At 46.7% G+C, this 17,403-nt stretch overlaps 2 protein-coding genes across 35 annotated transcripts; one reads left to right on the forward strand and one right to left on the reverse strand.

Annotated features, from left to right (window-relative positions):
* The first annotated feature begins 399 nt into the window (after window positions 1-399).
* On the forward strand, window positions 400-15,203 carry csde1 (cold shock domain containing E1, RNA-binding). 34 transcript variants are annotated; one of them, XM_078085860.1, is made up of 24 exons: window positions 454-617; window positions 2,969-3,698; window positions 5,152-5,411; window positions 6,317-6,499; window positions 7,055-7,253; window positions 7,344-7,453; window positions 8,030-8,116; window positions 8,900-8,997; window positions 9,083-9,164; window positions 9,465-9,593; window positions 9,711-9,836; window positions 9,960-10,175; window positions 10,268-10,438; window positions 10,525-10,689; window positions 10,860-10,871; window positions 11,073-11,090; window positions 11,844-11,951; window positions 12,028-12,206; window positions 12,324-12,436; window positions 12,523-12,642; window positions 12,733-12,911; window positions 13,024-13,187; window positions 13,420-13,552; window positions 13,669-15,203. In XM_078085860.1, exons 3-24 carry the CDS (start codon window positions 5,286-5,288, stop codon window positions 13,714-13,716), a joined length of 2,766 nt encoding a protein of 921 aa, XP_077941986.1. In that variant the 5' UTR covers window positions 454-617; window positions 2,969-3,698; window positions 5,152-5,285; the 3' UTR covers window positions 13,717-15,203. The 34 variants fall into 34 exon arrangements, with proteins under 34 accessions (XP_077942140.1, XP_077942119.1, XP_077942137.1 ...); XM_040194506.2 differs by lacking the exon at window positions 6,317-6,499 and having other exon boundaries at window positions 7,344-7,510; window positions 9,074-9,164; XM_078085893.1 differs by lacking the exon at window positions 6,317-6,499 and having other exon boundaries at window positions 7,344-7,510.
* Window positions 14,911-17,034, reverse strand: rassf11 (Ras association domain family member 11). Its single transcript, XM_078086086.1, has 2 exons — window positions 16,923-17,034; window positions 14,911-16,814 (listed from the first exon to the last, which is right to left on the reverse strand). The coding sequence occupies exons 1-2, from the start codon at window positions 17,023-17,025 to the stop codon at window positions 15,511-15,513; spliced, it is 1,407 nt and encodes a 468-aa protein (XP_077942212.1). The 5' UTR covers window positions 17,026-17,034; the 3' UTR covers window positions 14,911-15,510.
* Window positions 17,035-17,403: the final 369 nt, after the last annotated feature.

Here is a 17,403-nt window from a genome sequence, read left to right on the forward strand (position 1 = left end):
GAATGTTTTTTTAGTTGTTGCTTTCTAAATTTGTTTTCGAATTTGTCTCAATGTGTTGGAGTTTATTTTAGATAAAGCATGTTAAATCATTGTTGCTGAGTAAATTGCGTTGTTGGATAATGAATTCAGAATTAATTCTAAACCATGGCTGCGTTGCTGCTTTAATACCCATCTCACGGCAAACCGAATACGAATATGGTGAATATTTTTGATAATTTTCTTTAATTATATTTATAGAAATCAAGTAACGGCGGGATTTCAAATCAATATATATTTTGAAATATTAACACATTTGGTATTAAATTGATGAAGATGTTTGTCTTCTTGTCTGTTTGTTAAGTATCTTATGAGCATATTTAAGAATAGTACTTAAGCAGTTAAAGTCAAAATCAGAGGAGTGAATAACTGAAGTGAGAGTAAATGGCAGGTCCGGGTCATTTGGGAACAACAAACGGGGGTCAGTCATCAGCAGCTCCGCGGCGTCGGCCGCTCTCTCCGTTAAACGCGCGTTGGACGTCCCGACGTTGTCAAATATCGCGATAACTGCCTCCCTAATCACTACGTAATGTGCCGTGCTGCTTCTAGCGGCGCTGGTGACAGTGCTGAAAGCTGTTGGGGTAAGTTTTATTCATTTTGCCGTTTCAGAGTAAATTTCAAACATTAGCATGAGTTGCATCGGACTGTATGTATCTGTTTTATCTGGTGGGTCTTCGAAATTGAACGGGTTATATAGGTTTTAGTCATACAGAGGGCTCGGGCCTGGGTGGGTCGTGTCCTCACCATAAATCACCACTCAAGGACCAAGGAGTCCGGCAGCGAGCACGCTAGCCACCTAGCATTGCGAACGGCCTAGCAACATTGTTACCGAGGCCGATAAACAACTCCGCATATCCGAAAGATGTTAGTGGTACGAGAGCTGCGCCGCTTTTGTGAGCTGGATGCGTCTAAACATTCGCACCAGGCGTCGTAATTGGGCAGATAGGCGTGCGCTCCTTTTAACGTAGCTTCTTTGTTGTTCCATCCTCGTGCTGTAAGACCCGATAACGCTATTCGGTGTCTTTTATGTGCAACACATACCCAGTTCACGTTGAATACCACCACGGCCATGTGTCTTTTAAAAAAAAAAAAAAAATCAGTTAAATGCCGGTGTCGAGTTTGTCGCGACGTCCCATTGTTTTTGCGAGAGTCAAATCATTTCTTTTAAGGGTAATTGTTTTAGAATAAAACCACCACTCGTTGTGTTGGATCTTAGCAGACACCTGTCCGTGTAAACCAACACCACGATTGTGTCTTTACTTTATGCAAACTTCTGCTCGGACCAACGCCACGTACTCTAGATAAACCCCAAATAATAAGCTAACGTTAACTTAACGTTAGCCCAAACCGTTAGCCGGCGGTGCTAACCACTCCGAGCTATTGTTAGCTTGCTAACTTTGATGCGCAATGACACTGTCGCAGTGGATTGATTGAAGTACATTTACACATCGGAAACGCCCGGTACTCTAATGATTGTTTGCGGCGTTAGCGAGATGTTAATTTGTCTGCGTGTGATCGTCCACGCAAGGTCATTAAGATGATGTGATTTCTATAATTTAAACGTCTCCTCGCCATTCCCCGTGTAACGTTACGTCACTGGCAAGCTGTAAAATAACGACACGCGACTCATTTTCGATTGTTCGGGCACGTGTTTTTTGAGGTGTTGTAGATCAAGCAAGCTGATATGTGACGTTCGTGCTGCAGAGTGTTGGCCTCGGCCATGTTTGCCGGTCCGGCTGAGTGTGGCGGATCGCTCCGGAGTCACGTGGCCGGTTCTGTCAGCGCGGCTGTTGTTCGGCTCCGGACCGGCGCTGCGCCGGCGGGTCCGCGGAAGCGCGCCTGGAGGCTCCGCCCGGGGGTTCGTCAGACCCTCGCTGTCGGGACTGGGGCCTTCTACACGGCGCATGCGTCTCCGTTCTTTTAACGATTGCTGAATAACTGGATCCCAATTCCTTGCGCTCGTTTAGGAAGCGCCGATGGCCAATCGGTACTGGTCCTTCGGTGGGTGGGCCGTGGTTTTCTGCTGTTAGTGCGTCACCAAAGGCTGGAAAGGGGAAAACCGCGAATAGAGGAACCCATCTCTTCCCCCGAGGTTGTTTTTTCACGGGACAGTCGTCCCATGTCCGTTGCTCATAACCTTTAACACACTTAAGCAATCCTTCATGGGATAACTGACTGGTTTATTTGTACTGGCACTGTGTTGTACAGCTTCGGTCTACTTTTCATCCAGACCTCTCGCGTGTAAACAAAGCCCAGGTGTCTGGGTATGACACCTGTATATGAATATCCAATAAGACGCCTCATGTTAGAAGTCCACTTTGCACAATTCTAAAACATTGTAATTTGCCTTTTTGCAAAGTGTATGAAATGGGAGCTGTCGCAACACATTCACAGCTGAATAGATATCATGTGTCTCGGTTGACTCACCCAGCTTGTTTTCAAAGCTGTATATTTAGGTCAACGACACTCTGCTCTTACTTAGAGTTTCTAACAAAATACGCACACTGAGAACACGCACAAATGTAACTCATGGTTGTTGAGCTGCACGCTCAACATGACATATGTGACAAACTGTTGGACAGGTGGGACAAGAAAAAAACAAAAGGAGCTTTAGTCTAGAAATGCGGCCATAACTATACTGAAGGTATGCACAAACTTGACTGGAAAGTCCCTGACTCGTGCTTTCCTGTCAGCCAGGCGGCATCGTGGGATTTGGGCCAGAACCAGCCGTGTAGCATCTTTTTTTTTTTAATTCTTGAATGAATGAATTTTGTATCAAAATCGGGCCACTGTTCCTCATTCTTGTTTTCCTTAGTTTACAGTGAAATTAAATGTAACAGCCTCATTGCAGAAACACTTTTTCATAAACTCAAACTTTGTCAAGTTTTTAATTCTGCTCGGCTAACAATAATGTGCTTTTCCCCCTCAACAGTATGAAGTGAAACGGAACTGAATTTTTGTACCATCCGCAACTGCTTCAAGTTCAGATCACCACAAGGAAACCGAAGACAAACCTTCCCGAAACAAGCAAAAGTTGCACCACTGAACACGCGTAGAAAAACCAACGGATCACTTCAAGGGGTTTTAAAAACACACGAAGCAACCAAATCCTGAAACGACCAAAGAAGACGCACGTCGGCCCAATTGAAACATAGAAGAGAAGCAATCCTGCGCCCAAGCATATTCTGAGAAGACTTAACTGATCTGAAACCAGAAGTTTGTGCCTACTCAACAGCTTTGAACAAGCACACGTCCCAACGCTGCTCCTAGCCCTCCTCATCCTCACCACACCACTGACTCACCACCGGGGTGTGGAGTGGGCTGCTATATGCTAGTTTTATTTCCCTCCCCATAGTTTCCTCGCCATCTTTCCCCTTTTCTCGACTCCTCTGTTTTTGTTGTTATTTTTCTTTGTAGGCGGAATTATTGCACCTGCCGTTGCCTTTTCTGTGTTTTTGGCACTAGATATCTCCCCCCCTTTTTTTTGCTTTATGCAACCATCTAGACCTTGTGCCAGAAACTTGTAACGTGTGTGTTTGCGCTTGTGTTTGTTTGTTTGTGTGTGTGTGTGTATGTGTGTTACACTGTGCGTGACGAGATCTGCAGGAACTGCCTAGACATCAAGATCCAGAGAATTTCAAGATTCGAGACGACAAATAAAGGTGGGTCTGTCATGTTAAAGCCATCACGTTTTGAATGTTTCACAGTGTAGGGCTCAATTCAGAGAAAATTGAAATCCCAAGTTGGGTGGAATTAGTAAAATCCAGTTTTGTGCGCCTTAATATACAAATGGATTGTGAAGTTCTGATTTTCCTGCTGCTTGTTTTTGGCAGCAATGCTGGGCTTGTCTTTTCGTTTTGTTTGTTTTTTGTCACTGAACCAGAATAACCGAGTCGGACGTTGTTCAAGCAAACAGATATGCTTGTCGCGGTTTTTACTATTCCTTTTTTTTTTTTTGTTCTTAGCGTCTATCTGGATTTGTGGCCTCGACAATTAAAGTATGGGGTTCTCTATTTTCAGGTGCTGATTTTAAAACCCAGTCCACCACTCGAGCTGTATTGGGTTTGTTTTGTAATACCGAGTAGAGTTTGTCATTGACCTCTACGTTTCTGTTTGCTAGATATGGCCGTCCTTGACTTTATCCAGCTGAGGCTTCGTCCACACTACATGTTCAAAACGTTTCCGCTGAGCACTCCCATTATGCCGGCGTTCTCTAGCACAGAGAAACGGATCCGTTTGAAAGCGCCGGCGATTTTGCTTTGTGTGGACGGTCTGAAACGTTTGGAAAGGATCACACCCAAAACTGCATTGTGGCAGTTGATTGGTTCGTGAGATGCTTTTCCTGATTTGTCTCTTATTACGTGACTCCTTCCAGGAAGAAAACAAACCGCAGCTCTACCAGGGATTCATTTTAACACAGAACCACTTTCAAGCATTACTTGCTTTGTTGTCTATACCAGCGGAGTTGAACTCTGCATTTATTATTATTATTATTATTATTATTACTCATCATCGGCTCAGTCTGTATTTGCACCGCTGTGTCCATGTTGTCCTCCCGGTTAACTTTCAGCCTCGTCGTTCCAAGCAGAGAATCTCTCTGCTCTTTTAGCCATTGTTCTGCGCCAAATTTTCCGCAACTGAACCAGCTGCAGTGCGTGTATCGTGGTCTTCCTCTTTACACCGTCGGGTTCATGCCCCGTGTACAACAACGGCCATGCGATACGCGTTCGCAAAGGTTTCCGTTTGGATACAGATCGCTTCAAACGATGGCGGGACCTCAGTGTGGGCGTTTTTTGTTTTAAAATAAACGGAGGAGTGCGGATGAAGCCTCAATGGAGCCGCCACCACCTCCAAACAGTTGACCTGGTTATTCGATTTAGTGGACAGTTGTTTAATAGCCTTCCTCGCACCCGGCCTGCACCCTTTTTCTTTCCTTCCACTTTTGTCGATTTTTAAAGTTCTTTTTTATAGTTTTGTCAGTGCATTTGTTTTCAACTCCCCTCCCTGGGAGATGCGAGCGCACAGCTATTTCCTTTTGTTTTTGTTTGACACTTGGCACACTGGCTGACCTATCTGCCTTACCCGTTATGTTTGTTCCTCTCTTCACCCTTGCAGACATCCAGCGGTGTGTCATTGGGTGGTTACATAAAAAAAAAAGAAACAAATAGCGCTTAACCAGCAAAAACAAACCAATATTCACACAAGAGATCGGGTGCTTGAGCAAGTTCGGTCTGAGTTTATGGGAAAATATGGGCAGCCCCTGGAAAGGCTTTGTTGAGTTTACCTTGCCTGCGTCGCCACCCACCGCGTTCGTTAGCGCTGACCTGAGCAGCACCTCCCCCGTCGGACTCAGCCTGTCGCCATATGGCCGATCCGTAAGTGCCACCTTCCCACCTCCTTTTCTACGTGCTCCACCCCCATCGAGCACCCATCCGCCCTTCTTGCCCTGCATCTCTCTCTGTTGTGAATGGCCTAATCTCCTTCATCCTCTCCGGGCTCCAGAGACTAGCCTCTTGTCAGCTGTGTGGTTGCAGGGTGAGGGCTGATCTGCTGCCTTGGATGGTGGAAATTTTGACTTTTTCAAGGCCCAAAGACCCTTAAACATTTTCAACCCTGTTTTTACTTTGAAAAGGCTCTGACGGGTCAGACTAGTTATTGTTGTTATATTTATGTACATTTTTGCGCGAAATCGCTGCCAATGCATCCAAACCAAATGCTCAGGCTTGCGTCTCCTTAATTTGTTGTGTTTACAGCCATTGAATCGTGAAAGACCTCCGTATTTTGTTTATGGCTTTTGTTAAAGCAGTGCAGAAAATGGCCTAACAGAAGAGGCTGCTCTGGGACCCCCCCCCTCCTTTCTCATAACATGACCATCACCAACTCCATCCACTGTAGATGTACCTCTGACCTCATTTGCATTTCCAGTCCTCAGTCTTCCACCAGTTTTACTTCACTCAACCTTGAGTTGCATTCGCTCCACTCGAACCCCTTCACTTGTTTTTAGTTTACCGTAGTGTCTCTGTGGTCCTCCTCTCTCGGTACGCTAGTATGTGCTTTTGATGGATGGACGTTGACTGCTGCAGATCCTTTTACATGGAGGCCCCGTGGGATTCTTGGGGCTCGTTGTTTTTAGGTTTGGTTGCGATGCGCTTTAATGTGTAAATAAATGTGTGCCTCCAGTCACTGTGTGTTGTGTGAAACCACGTCCGATCACCGACTAAAGGCTTGTGGTGTCTGGTAAAGGCGTGTGCCGATGCTCCTTGTCCCCTCCCCCCACCAGCATATTCAGGCGCTACCCCCAGTGAGCGGAATGGAGAGGGGCTCCTCAGAACCCCCAGTAGCTCGCAACACCGACGCCGCCCCGTCTACTTCCACCGTGCCCGTCCCCCGCTCCTCCTCCTTCTCCTGCCGCCCCCAGCCAGGAAGTAAAAAACACAAGCGGACCCCCTTGTATCAGAGATCAGTAAGGGGGCATGTCCGGGCCGCCCGCCCTGACTTTGTTGTGGCTAACAGCATGGCGTGTAGCGGCGTGCAGAGTGACAAACGGATTCTGTTGTTGTTCACTGGTCGGTTAGCAGAGGAGAGGTGAACAGTTTTTCAGTGTCTTGTTAGTTTTAACCAGAATTGCATGACATGTTCTGTCTGTCTGTTGGTCATTTGGGCCCCGTCACCTATTCAGTGGTTTCCAGGTGCATGACACTTGAAGTTGGACCAGTTCTACGCAGATCATTATTTTGGTAATCGGTGAAGGGTATAAATGATTTTGTAAATTCAATGCAGGCATTACGTATATTGCCCCTGTCCGACCCCCCCCCCCTTCACTTCCTTCTGAAGTTTGCTGTATCTGCACGTCTTAAGTCTTTCTCCTTTAGATTCAATTTTTTTTTTTTTTTTTTTTGTACGATTGTCATCATACGCCGGCCTCTCAAACTGCAACCTTTTCTGCTCCATATTGTTCCACTACTGGATGTATTCTAACGCTTGCTTGTCCTCTTCTGTCCCGCCCCCCCGCCAACAGATGAGTTTTGACCCAGGCATGCTCCATAACAATGGGCACACTGCGTACGCTAACGGCACGGGACCCGGCATCCGAGAGACTGGTTTGGTGGAGAAGCTGCTGACGTCGTACGGGTTCATTCAGTGCTCAGAGCGTCAGGCTCGCTTATTTTTCCACTGCTCCCAGTACAACGGCAACCTGCAGGAGCTTAAAATAGGAGGTGAGCGCCCTCGGACTCGTGACATCGATCAAATGGCCCAACTTAAAAGGGAACCTGTGCTCACGTTTTGTTTCCTCTCTCTGTGCCCAGATGATGTAGAGTTTGAGGTATCCTCTGACAGGCGCACTGGCAAGCCCATAGCAGTGAAGCTGCTAAAGATAAAGCCAGAGGTGCTGCCAGAGGAGCGCATCTCGGGCCAGGTGGGGCCAGACCTGCACGCCTATCCCTTTACTGTGCTGCATGGTTATATTCATCCAGTTAAGGAACACCATTTTATTTTTGGTTCTGTCGTTGTCTGTCAATTGAACATTTTATACGGCCCATTGTGTTGTGTTGTTTTCGGCTAGGGGATGTCGTTAAACAGGGTCCCCGCCTCCCAATCCTGCATTTGAATTAAAGGAATAACCTAAACTAAGATGTAGAAAACATATAGATTACATATTTGCTTGTTGTGCTGATGTTTGCTGGAGGTGCTGAATATCTGTAGAACAAATGTTTAAGTGATTAATATGACTTAGTTTGTAAATGTATTGTTAATGCTAATGCTAAAACAGCAGCCAGTGTAGAGCACTAGTCTCTTACATGTACAGGTCTTGAAAGATTAAAATGTGCACACACATAATGCCTCTACCTGTTACTTTTTACTCATTTCATCCATCACATGTCTAGAGCTATTTAGTCGGGCTTTGCATTTACGATTAATGTTCAACCTTGGATTGGGAAAGCATCACGCTAACGGCCTCTGTCTGCCATTTCCTCCTCCTTCCTTTCCACAGGTTGTCTCCGCAATCCCGGTCCACTTGGACGGGAAGTCGGCGCCCGGTCAGGCGCCCACTGGCAGCGTTTGTTACGAAAGAAACGGGGTAAGTGGCAGCAGGGGGGCTTTTCAAAAAATACTGTTGTGTGCACCAGGGAACGCAAGTGTGTCCATATTAATCACGAATAAGGTTAAAGTATGCTGCAGGAATATAAAGCATATTTTAGATACTCGTATTGAATCTTTCTTGCTGAAGTTGCTACATTGCACACTGACATGGCCGGTTGGTCAAAAATAAATTAAACTGGGTAAATAAACAGTTCCAATTGGTTTTCCCAAGGAAAACGTTCAATGAAGTTATTTTTTGACGGGATGGATGAATCAATGGAAAAAGAATGGTTGTCCAGGCGCTTGTGCATGCTTTATCAGTGAACTGCGGAAAGTAGTTAAATGGCTTCTTGAGCAGAAGACATAAACTGAACGGATCCACGCTTTGATAAATGGCGTCCTGCACCTGGTTCCATGCTGCCATGGCCACGTATAAACCAATATGCGTATGCAACACTTTCTTGACCAGGACTCCCGCTGGTGTATCGGGGCGTCTCATAAATGGGGAAGTGTTGTTTACATTCTGAGACGCATGATTGACACTCTAAAACACAATGCGGGTGCAGGTCTGCTCCTCTGTGCTGCACAATGAAAAGTGCATCTTTTGACTTTGCATCAGGATCAATGTAAACAACAAAGACAATGAGGAATTCTCTTCACAGACAATATCATTGGCATCATAACATTTGATCATGGACCAGGGATATTTCTTTGAGTGGGCCCTTGTTTGGGTTAAAGGTTATGTCCTCAACTGTTTCAACACCGCTGTCCCTTTCTGCAGGAGGTGTTCTACCTTACATACACACCCGACGACGTGGAGGGAAACATCCACCTGGACACGGGCGACAAAGTCAGCTTCTACATGGACACCAACAAGCAGTAAGTATTCACTCTGCGCCAGTTTTGTCTTTAATAGTCCCCAGCTTACGTTCTCTTTTTACGTTTCACCTTTCTGGCATTTCAGTACTGGTGCAGTGAGCGCTCGTAATATTCAACTTGTGAAGAAAAAGCAGATGAGGTGCCAGGGTGTGGTGTGTGCTACAAAGGTAAGTGCTGCTGATCATTTTATGGACCTGTCCTGCGGTGCAGATTGGACACAGTGACTTTGCAACAATACGAGACTAAACAGTTGAGAAAAGTAGTTATAAATAGAATTGAACTATAATGTACTTCTGGTGCCATTTAGATCCATGATGTATTGACAAGAACTTAATGGATAACCTTTTTACTTGAGCAGCTTTAGCCTCAACATTCGCCAGTCCTTGCTATCCTTGGAGTGAAGTAACCCTCCGTTGGGGCGGATCTCACTCCGTGCCTCTTATGTTGACCCACGCGCTGTCTTACAGGAGGCCTTTGGGTTCATTGAGCGGGCCGATGTGGTGAAGGAGATCTTCTTCCACTACAGCGAGTTCAAAGGTGACCTTGAGGCTCTGCAGGCCGGGGACGACGTCGAGTTCACCATCAAGGACCGAAATGTAGGCGCTGTAAAGCTTTTGGGTCCACCGTGCAGGAAATTCCCCGTACTCTTGACGGCCAAGTGTGTGTGTGCGTGTGTGTACCGCTTTTAATGCTCCTCGTTCTTTCGGCCGCAGGGCAAAGAGGTGGCCACCGAGGTGAGGCTGCTCCCCCAGGGAACGGTGATCTTCGAGGACATCAGCATTGAGCAGTTTGAGGGAACCGTCGTCAAGGTCATTCCCAAGGTCCCCACCAAAAACCAGGCAAGGAGTTCACAAGTCCGGCTATTTAAACAACGCCTTTGAGAAAGTCTGTTGCCTTTAAAGCCGAGACCCCATATCCGCTAAGCAGAACCGTAAAGCGTTTCCTTAATGCTTATTCCGCAGAACGACCCCCTTCCAGGCCGGATCAGTTCCCGCATCGGTTTCAACGACAAGGAGCTGCCGTTCGGCGAGAAGGACACAAAGTCCAAAGTGACCCTTCTGGAGGGCGACCACATTCAGTTCAACATCTCCACCGACCGCAGGGACAAGCTGGAGCGGGCCACCAACATCGACATCCTCCCCGACACCTTCGACTTCACCAAGGAGACCCGTGAAATGGTGGGTGATAAGAAAATAAATCATGGCGCTCCTCTTTACACACGGGGGCATCCACATTCTTTAAACTGAAGAGAGAACCTTCATTCTTCCAGGGCGTGATCGCCGCGATACGCGACGGCTTTGGCTTCATCAAGTGTGTCGACCGGGACGCCAGGATGTTCTTCCACTTCAGTGAAGTCCTGGAGGAAAGCCAGCTGCACATCTCAGATGAAGTGGAGTTCACTGTTGTGCCCGTAGGTCCTGTTTATAAGCTTTTCACAAAAGTATGTATTCTGTCTCATTACTTAATCGGGCACAATTTTGGTTATGTGTTGATTGCAAGCTAAGTCGACTGTCCCGATGTCCCCAGGACATGCTGTCTGCTCAGAGGAACCACGCGGTGCGCATCAAGAAGCTGCCCAAGGGCTCGGTGTCCTTCAATACCCAGTCTGAGCAGCGCTTCATGGGTGTGGTGGAGAAGGAAGTTGTGGCAACCAACACAAAGAACGCTAGTCCCACCAAGGCCAAGGAAAAGGTACCATCATGCACCATTTTAAACAGACCGTGTGGTACGTGGAAAAACCCAGGCAGTGCATATAAAAAACAACTCCTCACTAGATCCCGCTTTCAAATGTCCTTTTTTTAGTTCTAATTTTCCTCTTTTCTTTCTTGTCCAATGAACCTTCATGATCCTTGTTGGTTTAGAAAAAAGACAAGGTAGGACTATGACGTTCTGCATGAAGCCTCACGATTAAAGTCTCAAAGCAAACTTATTTAGCCGTACACCACTAGTGTGTACATTGCACTAACTCCTAGTACCAGCAAGAATCAACTTGGAAAAGCTGACAAATAATGCTGCAGTTTTGACGTTGACTGGCCTTGTTGTCTGACAGGTGTCTGTTTCTCTTATTTTTCAAGGTTAAGGTTGTAGATAAGGTTGGTCTTTGCCGGCCCCCCGATTGCCTCCTTTACCTCCCCTGTTGACAGCATGGTCTTTGATCTTTGATTTAACCCACAAAAAGATGCACTCACTGAGTTCTATGGCTGTACAATTAATGATAATGAAACGGTTGTCCAGTAGTTTTATTTGGGAACAATCTGCCGCGTGTATTTTTTTGTGTATCACACATGTAATTCTGTGAGTCATTGTCCCCTTCTAAATGAAAAGCCACTTCATTTAATGAAGTTGTCTTCCAGTCTCTCTTGCCCTGTAATCCTTTTTTATAAAAAGGAAATATCAGATGCACTTGAATGAACATGACATTTTTACACTTTAAATCATTATAGTAATTGGTTAACGCACGATCACAGCGGCTTAAGACTCATTAAATGGTAAATTTTCTGCAATCATCCTGGCCAGCTTGTACTTTTTACTGTGAAAAGGCCAATTGGTGCAAATAAGAGGGGGGAAGGGGGTAAAAAAAAAAGTGAATATGCAGAAGTGTTCCCAATGAAACCGCAGTGCTGATGGGTAATTACGCCCGGTCTGCACAGCGGCCTGCAACTCGGAGCTGTGGCGGTAGACCAGAATCTCACCAGCTTGTGTGGGCTGTCTGCTCTCCGTCCTCTAATATCCTCGAATCCCTGACTGATTCGTCTGAGGCACGGAGGCGGGTGTCTTGTTGCCGCGGGCCACCTGGCTGCATCTTTTGAGGCGCTGCTCATGCAATCTGTTGCCCGCCCCTGTAGGAGGCCGAGGAAGGAGTGATTGCATATGAAGACTGTGGCGTGAAGCTCACGGTGCCGTACCATATCAAGGACATAGAGGGGGGAGGATACCCACAGGCTGGAGACAAGGTATCTACCCAGTGACCCAGATGATGGTGACCGTGCCCCCCCATGTATATGACTTGCTAACACGGTTGTCCTCTAGGTGGAGTTCTGCATCAACGAAGTGAAGCGCACCGGCCTGCAGAGCGCCGTGTCCGTTCGGGTCCTCAACCGCAATGCCTCAAACGCCAAGAGACTGCTCGGGTTTGTCGCCACGCTCAAAGACAACTTCGGCTTCATTGAGACTGCAAATCACGACCAGGAGATTTTCTTTCACTACAGGTAGAGCCTTCAGTTTTTGGGTCTCCGCTTTACTTATTGGCATCCAAAGATCTGGCATTTAGAATCAAAATCTGTGTCAACGTTTTTATTTAAAAAAAAAAAAATCTTTTTCCACAGTGAAATGTGTGGGGACTTGGAGAACTTGGAGCTGGGCGACACGGTGGAGTACACTCTCTCTAAGGGAAAAGGAAACAAAGTCAGTGCCGAGAAGGTTACCAAAGTGGCTGCAGGTACGAGGGGGCTTGATTTGAAGAAGTCATTTGTTGGTGGGCTGGTCTAAAATGAATATATAAACTATCTTAACCCCCCTCTTTAGTGAATGGCATTAGCGAGGATGTTGACGCCACGGTGATGATGGGGAAGGTCATCCGTCCCTTGCGTAGTGTGGACCCCTCCCAGACGGAATACCAAGGGCTCATTGAAATCACAGAAGAGGGTTGGTGTCACGTAATTTCATGCAGACCAGATACAGCCGTGGTTTCTTGGCTACGATGTAACCTCCTCCTCACTTCTGCATCGTTTTAAGGTGCAACGAAAGGCTCCAACTATCCCTTTGGAATCATGGGTATGTTGAACAAAGCCGATTGCCTGCAGAAAGGAGAACTTGTGAAGTTTCACGTTTGCACCGTGGCCCAAACTGGACAGAAGATGGCCTCCAACGTGGTCCCTCAGCGCAGAGCGATGGTGGAGTGCGTCAAAGACCAGGTAGGTTTCGTTGGCGCTCATCACTTCACGTGTATCACACAGCTCCAGTGTGGAGATGAGTGACTCCAGTGCCGTTTGTGCTGAATGACTTCTGTTTTTTTCTCCACGCCAGTTTGGCTTCATCACATATGAAGTTGGTGAGAGCAAGAAGCTGTTCTTCCATGTAAAAGAGGTGCAAGACGGCCTAGAGCTCCAGACCGGGGATGAGGTGGAGTTCTCAGTCGTCCTCAATCAACGCACAGGGAAATGTAGTGCCTGCAACGTACGCAGAGTCAGGTAAAAGCAGCAGAGTTCATAATCAGCCTTGTGGCCAAGCTCCTCCCCAACATTCCCACTATTTAGCAATACTTTGATTTTTAATTTTGCCATAATTGACCTATTTTTTTTACCTTATCATGAACACATTACTCAGCGATGTATTATTTTTCTTGCCGCTGAAGTCCTTTGCCATCTCTCCATTTTCGTCTTGTTTTTGTATTGTGAATAACTTCCTTGGTGTCCGTTGCAGCGAGGGGCCGAAACCAGTGGCAACCCCGCGCCCGGATCGCCTGGTGAACCGGCTAAAGAGCATCACCCTCGACGACGCCAGCGCTCCACGCCTGGTGATTGTGAGACAGCCTCGTGGTCCTGACAATTCAAAGGTACGTGCAGGCCAGCACTGCAATTCTCAGCCCCTTTTATTCCAAAATATATAATATAAAACTCCATTTGATTCATGCTTATGAAATATCACTTTAACCTCCCTCCCTTTATGCAGGGCTTTAATGTGGAGCGCAAGACTCGCCAGCCCGGCGTCATTGACTGAGCAACACACAGCCCCGTCCTGCTTTCCATCGGTGGGATGCTGTCGTAACGTGTGACCGGAAGGGGATAGGGGACATTTTGATTTGACACATGCTTGCACGCACATACAGATGCATATGCAAGAAAGACACATGCGCTCACACACACACACACACGCACACGCACGGTAATTGGCTATCGGCATGTGTAATCTTTGTCCCCTTCGATGCCTGTGAGGGAACTTTTTCTCATTCCAGTTCCCCGTCTCCCATGTACGATGTACTTGATCCAGGCAATGTCCGCGGGTGTGTGTGCGTGCGTGTGTGATGTATTCTAGAAGTGATCATAGTGTGTACCGCAGGTATTTGTTTTTGAGGGTCTCGGCCCTCTAAATCAGAGAAATGACTTTCTGGCTGTCTGTCCCGATAATTTTGAATCTGCTTTTTTTTCCCTCTTGTTTTCTGGAATTCTGCACCTGTTCTCTGTCCTGTAGTTTGCCCGGTGCTGTCTCGCGTCTTTGAGCGTCTTGGCCATTTCTTCTCCCCCCCCCCCCCCCCCCCCCCCTCATATTTTTGCTCCTCTCCCCATGGAAACTTAAATGGTTTCATTGTTTCCACTATCGTATGCTTTTCTACAAGACGCATAAAGCAAAGCAAAAGTTCCCTCCATAAGGAGGATCATGTTTCTCATGTGCGAGCTTAAACTGAATATTCTTCTCTGCTCGTTTTTTTGAGCAGTTTTTAAAATGCTTTATTGAAGAGCTGAAGTGAAAGCGTGGTGTGTGTGTGACGTTTGTGTGTACGAATGTAGTTAATGTAATGGGATTTATTTTTACTAATTTGGAGCCTTTAGATACCTTTTCGGTATTCACTTTCTCCACAGCAATCTTTCCCAGGTGCAGAATTCCATGTGGCATCTTATATCTGCAGTTCTTTTATACATTTTTTTTTTTTTTCTTGCACATATTTCTGCTTTTTTTCCATTTGAACCCCATCTGCTAGTATTGAATAAAGTAAGAGTAAGGTGCCTAAAAAAAAAAATACAAGCAAAATAAAATGAAAAAAAAAAGAATAAACATAAAAATGAGGTGTATCTTCTGTTCCCAACCAACCACCAAAACATTCAGAACAAACTTATGGTGGCTTTCTTTTCTAAGAAATAATACTGATATGCATCCCAAACCTATGGGTTGAACTATACTGTATGTAATGTGTGCTTTCTTTTTTTTTTTTTTTTTTTTTTCCTTCAAATATAACAAATTTAACTTAAAGAATGAGAAAGGTAAAGTATTAGAAATTCCGTTAAAGCGTTAAGAATCAGGATAAAAGTTATCTAGCGCTGGTGAAATGGTGGGTGAGCTCGTTGGGCTCTGCACATTAAGTTGAGGTCAAAAAAATAATTTAAATTTTGGCAATCACAGGGTTTCAGTTAAACCACTAACAGAGGTTCTTATGTACTTTTGTTAATGGTCTTGAATGAAACAATTGAATTAAAGTTTTATGAAAATCACTTGCTGTTTTGCAATTTTCTGAGAGCTTGTTTTTATTAAAGACAAAATAATAACTAAATGCTTGAATAATAATTCAGTATTTCATGTTGATCAACACTGTTCACTTAAAGGCATGTTCATTTTCTCTCTTGGGGCCGAAAATGCAAATAGTGAATTGTTTTCTTTTATTAAAAAAACGAACGTAAAAAAAAAGACACAGCCTGTAATATTTAATTTATTTATTGAATCACTAACAAATGCTGCAACTTACAATCCGCAACGAAGCGTCCCTACTCTTCACAGACTAAAGTTTGTGGCCATTTAAATTCAGACCTTTTTACCCCCCAGGTAGATGGTGAGTTCAGAGCGGTGAGTCGCTGCCTTTTTAGTCTGCGATTGGGGGTCTTGGGCTCGGGCCCAGTGCGTCCACCACTCCCTCAGCTCGGTGGGCCCAGTGGGCCGCCGCTCCTTTATCTGGCCGGCAGGAACTCGAGCGTGAACGGCGGCGTTCAGGTCCTCTGCGGGCGGGAACTTCCTGCTCACGTCTACTTCCCACCCTGGATCAGATTGTTGGTGACCTCGGCCCTCGGTTGGCTCGGCTGTGATCTCCGCGCCGGCGTTTGACTCTTGTTCAGCTGCGTTTTGAGCAGCGCTGAAATCGAGCCCCTGCATTTGGCGCCCGTAATCCTCCAGTTTGGCCTTGCACTCCGACGCGGTTTCCCTCAACTGGAGGAACTGCCGTTGCAAATCCTTCTCGTAATCCTCCTCCGCCTTTAACTCGTTCTCCCAAAACTTGATCTGCTCAGTCTCCTCTTCAATCATCCTCTGCTGCGCTTCCTGCTGGGCTTTTTCAACCTCCTGTTTCTCCTCGAGCTCCGAAACCAGTTGGTCCACGTGAGCTATCTGGACCTGCAGGGCCTGCAGACGGCTGACCTGGTGTATGATCGTTTCTCGCAGACCCATTTTCTCGTCTTCAGTTGCATCGTTTGAACCGGACAAAATGTTGGATTTTGTGTCCAGGTGTTTGCTTCCTTTCCCCCTCGTCTGATTTCCCATGCAGCAGGAAGCTTGATGATCCAGATCTGACCTTTTCTGACCCCTGACTTTGCCTTTCCTTTTGCTACTGCTGCTGCTCCCTGCGGCACTTTCGTCAACCGTGAGAGAAATGCCCAGCGAGTTCCGGCTCCTTTTATCGGCCTTCTTGTCCTTGTCCCGGGCCGTGCTGTAGACCTTCCCTTTCCCCAGACTCTCCAGCCATTCCCAAGCCTCCTCCATGAGCGTCAGGGACTTCCTTTTAGGCCTCTTCAGCTCCTCTTTGCTTTGGTGCTCTGCGTCTTGCTTTGAGCAGGACATCTGCGGCAAGCTTTGGCGATGCAAACACGCCGGGCCGCTTCCCCGCCGCGTTCTGGCGCCAGCGTCTTTCCTTCTCAGCGGCGGGCAGGGTTGGTATCGGCCGACCTTTGCCCTGCTGACGTCATCCGAGGCCGAGGGTCCGTTGTGGAGCAGCGTGAGTCGGACGTCCCTGGCCTGCTCGCCGTATTTCTTGAGGGTCTCCAGAGGGCGTTCATCGGGGGCCATGCAGCGCTCGAAGTCCTTGAACTTCTCCTGCAGCGCGTAGCGCCCGGGTCGACCTGAAGGGAAGGACGACAGTGTTTTTTTTTTTTTTTTTTTTTTTTTTTTTTTTTAAGCACGCCAGGACATGAGACCGTTTAACCACGTAGAGCCACGGATCTACATACCCGTGGCTTGAGCCAACGCTATGACCACGTCTTGACACGTCGTTTCCGCTGTGACGCCACAGACCACACGTGGGAGACCGTCCACCAGCACCGTCACTTCCATTGTGCCTGATCTGTACGGGGTGGACAGGACATTTACGTTTAGTCTGTGTGGTGCGCTTGTTGTGTGTTAGGACAAGTGGTGGAGACGGCGATACAACCCCTGTGTACATTCACTGATATCTGTCTGTCCTGTCAAGCTTGATCAGTTGAAAGCATTTGTTGTGTATTCCCCATAATCCTGCCACCAAGCGAGCAGAAGACAAACTTTAATGGAGTTAAAATCTTAAAAGCACCTACCGTTTCTTGTTCTGTTTGCAGCACAGATGCTTGGACCGCTCTGCTCTGCGGGAACTGTCTGGTCTGCAGGAACTCTTGAGCAATTAGGAGCAATTAGAGTTGCTGAGGTCACCTACCACTGGAGGATGGTTTATGATCCCAC

This window comes from Gasterosteus aculeatus, chromosome 2, assembly GCF_964276395.1.
Source record: "Gasterosteus aculeatus chromosome 2, fGasAcu3.hap1.1, whole genome shotgun sequence".
Classification (NCBI taxonomy): Eukaryota; Metazoa; Chordata; class Actinopteri; order Perciformes; family Gasterosteidae; genus Gasterosteus; species Gasterosteus aculeatus.

What these genes read in the sequence shown, in the direction of transcription:
- csde1 (XM_078085860.1), top strand. Translation starts at nt 5,286, where the DNA reads ATGGGCAGCCCCTGGAAAGGCTTTGTTGAGTTTACCTTGCCTGCGTCG. An exon ending in GCAGGAGCTTAAAATAGGAG is followed by an intron (nt 7,254 to 7,343) that starts GTGAGCGCCCTC and finishes CTCTGTGCCCAG; the next exon opens with ATGATGTAGAGTTTGAGGTA. An exon ending in AGGAGCGCATCTCGGGCCAG is followed by an intron (nt 7,454 to 8,029) that starts GTGGGGCCAGAC and finishes TCCTTTCCACAG; the next exon opens with GTTGTCTCCGCAATCCCGGT.
- rassf11 (XM_078086086.1), bottom strand. Translation starts at nt 17,025, where the DNA reads ATGGAAGTGACGGTGCTGGTGGACGGTCTCCCACGTGTGGTCTGTGGC. An exon ending in AGCGTTGGCTCAAGCCACGG is followed by an intron (nt 16,815 to 16,922) that starts GTATGTAGATCC and finishes CCTTCCCTTCAG; the next exon opens with GTCGACCCGGGCGCTACGCG.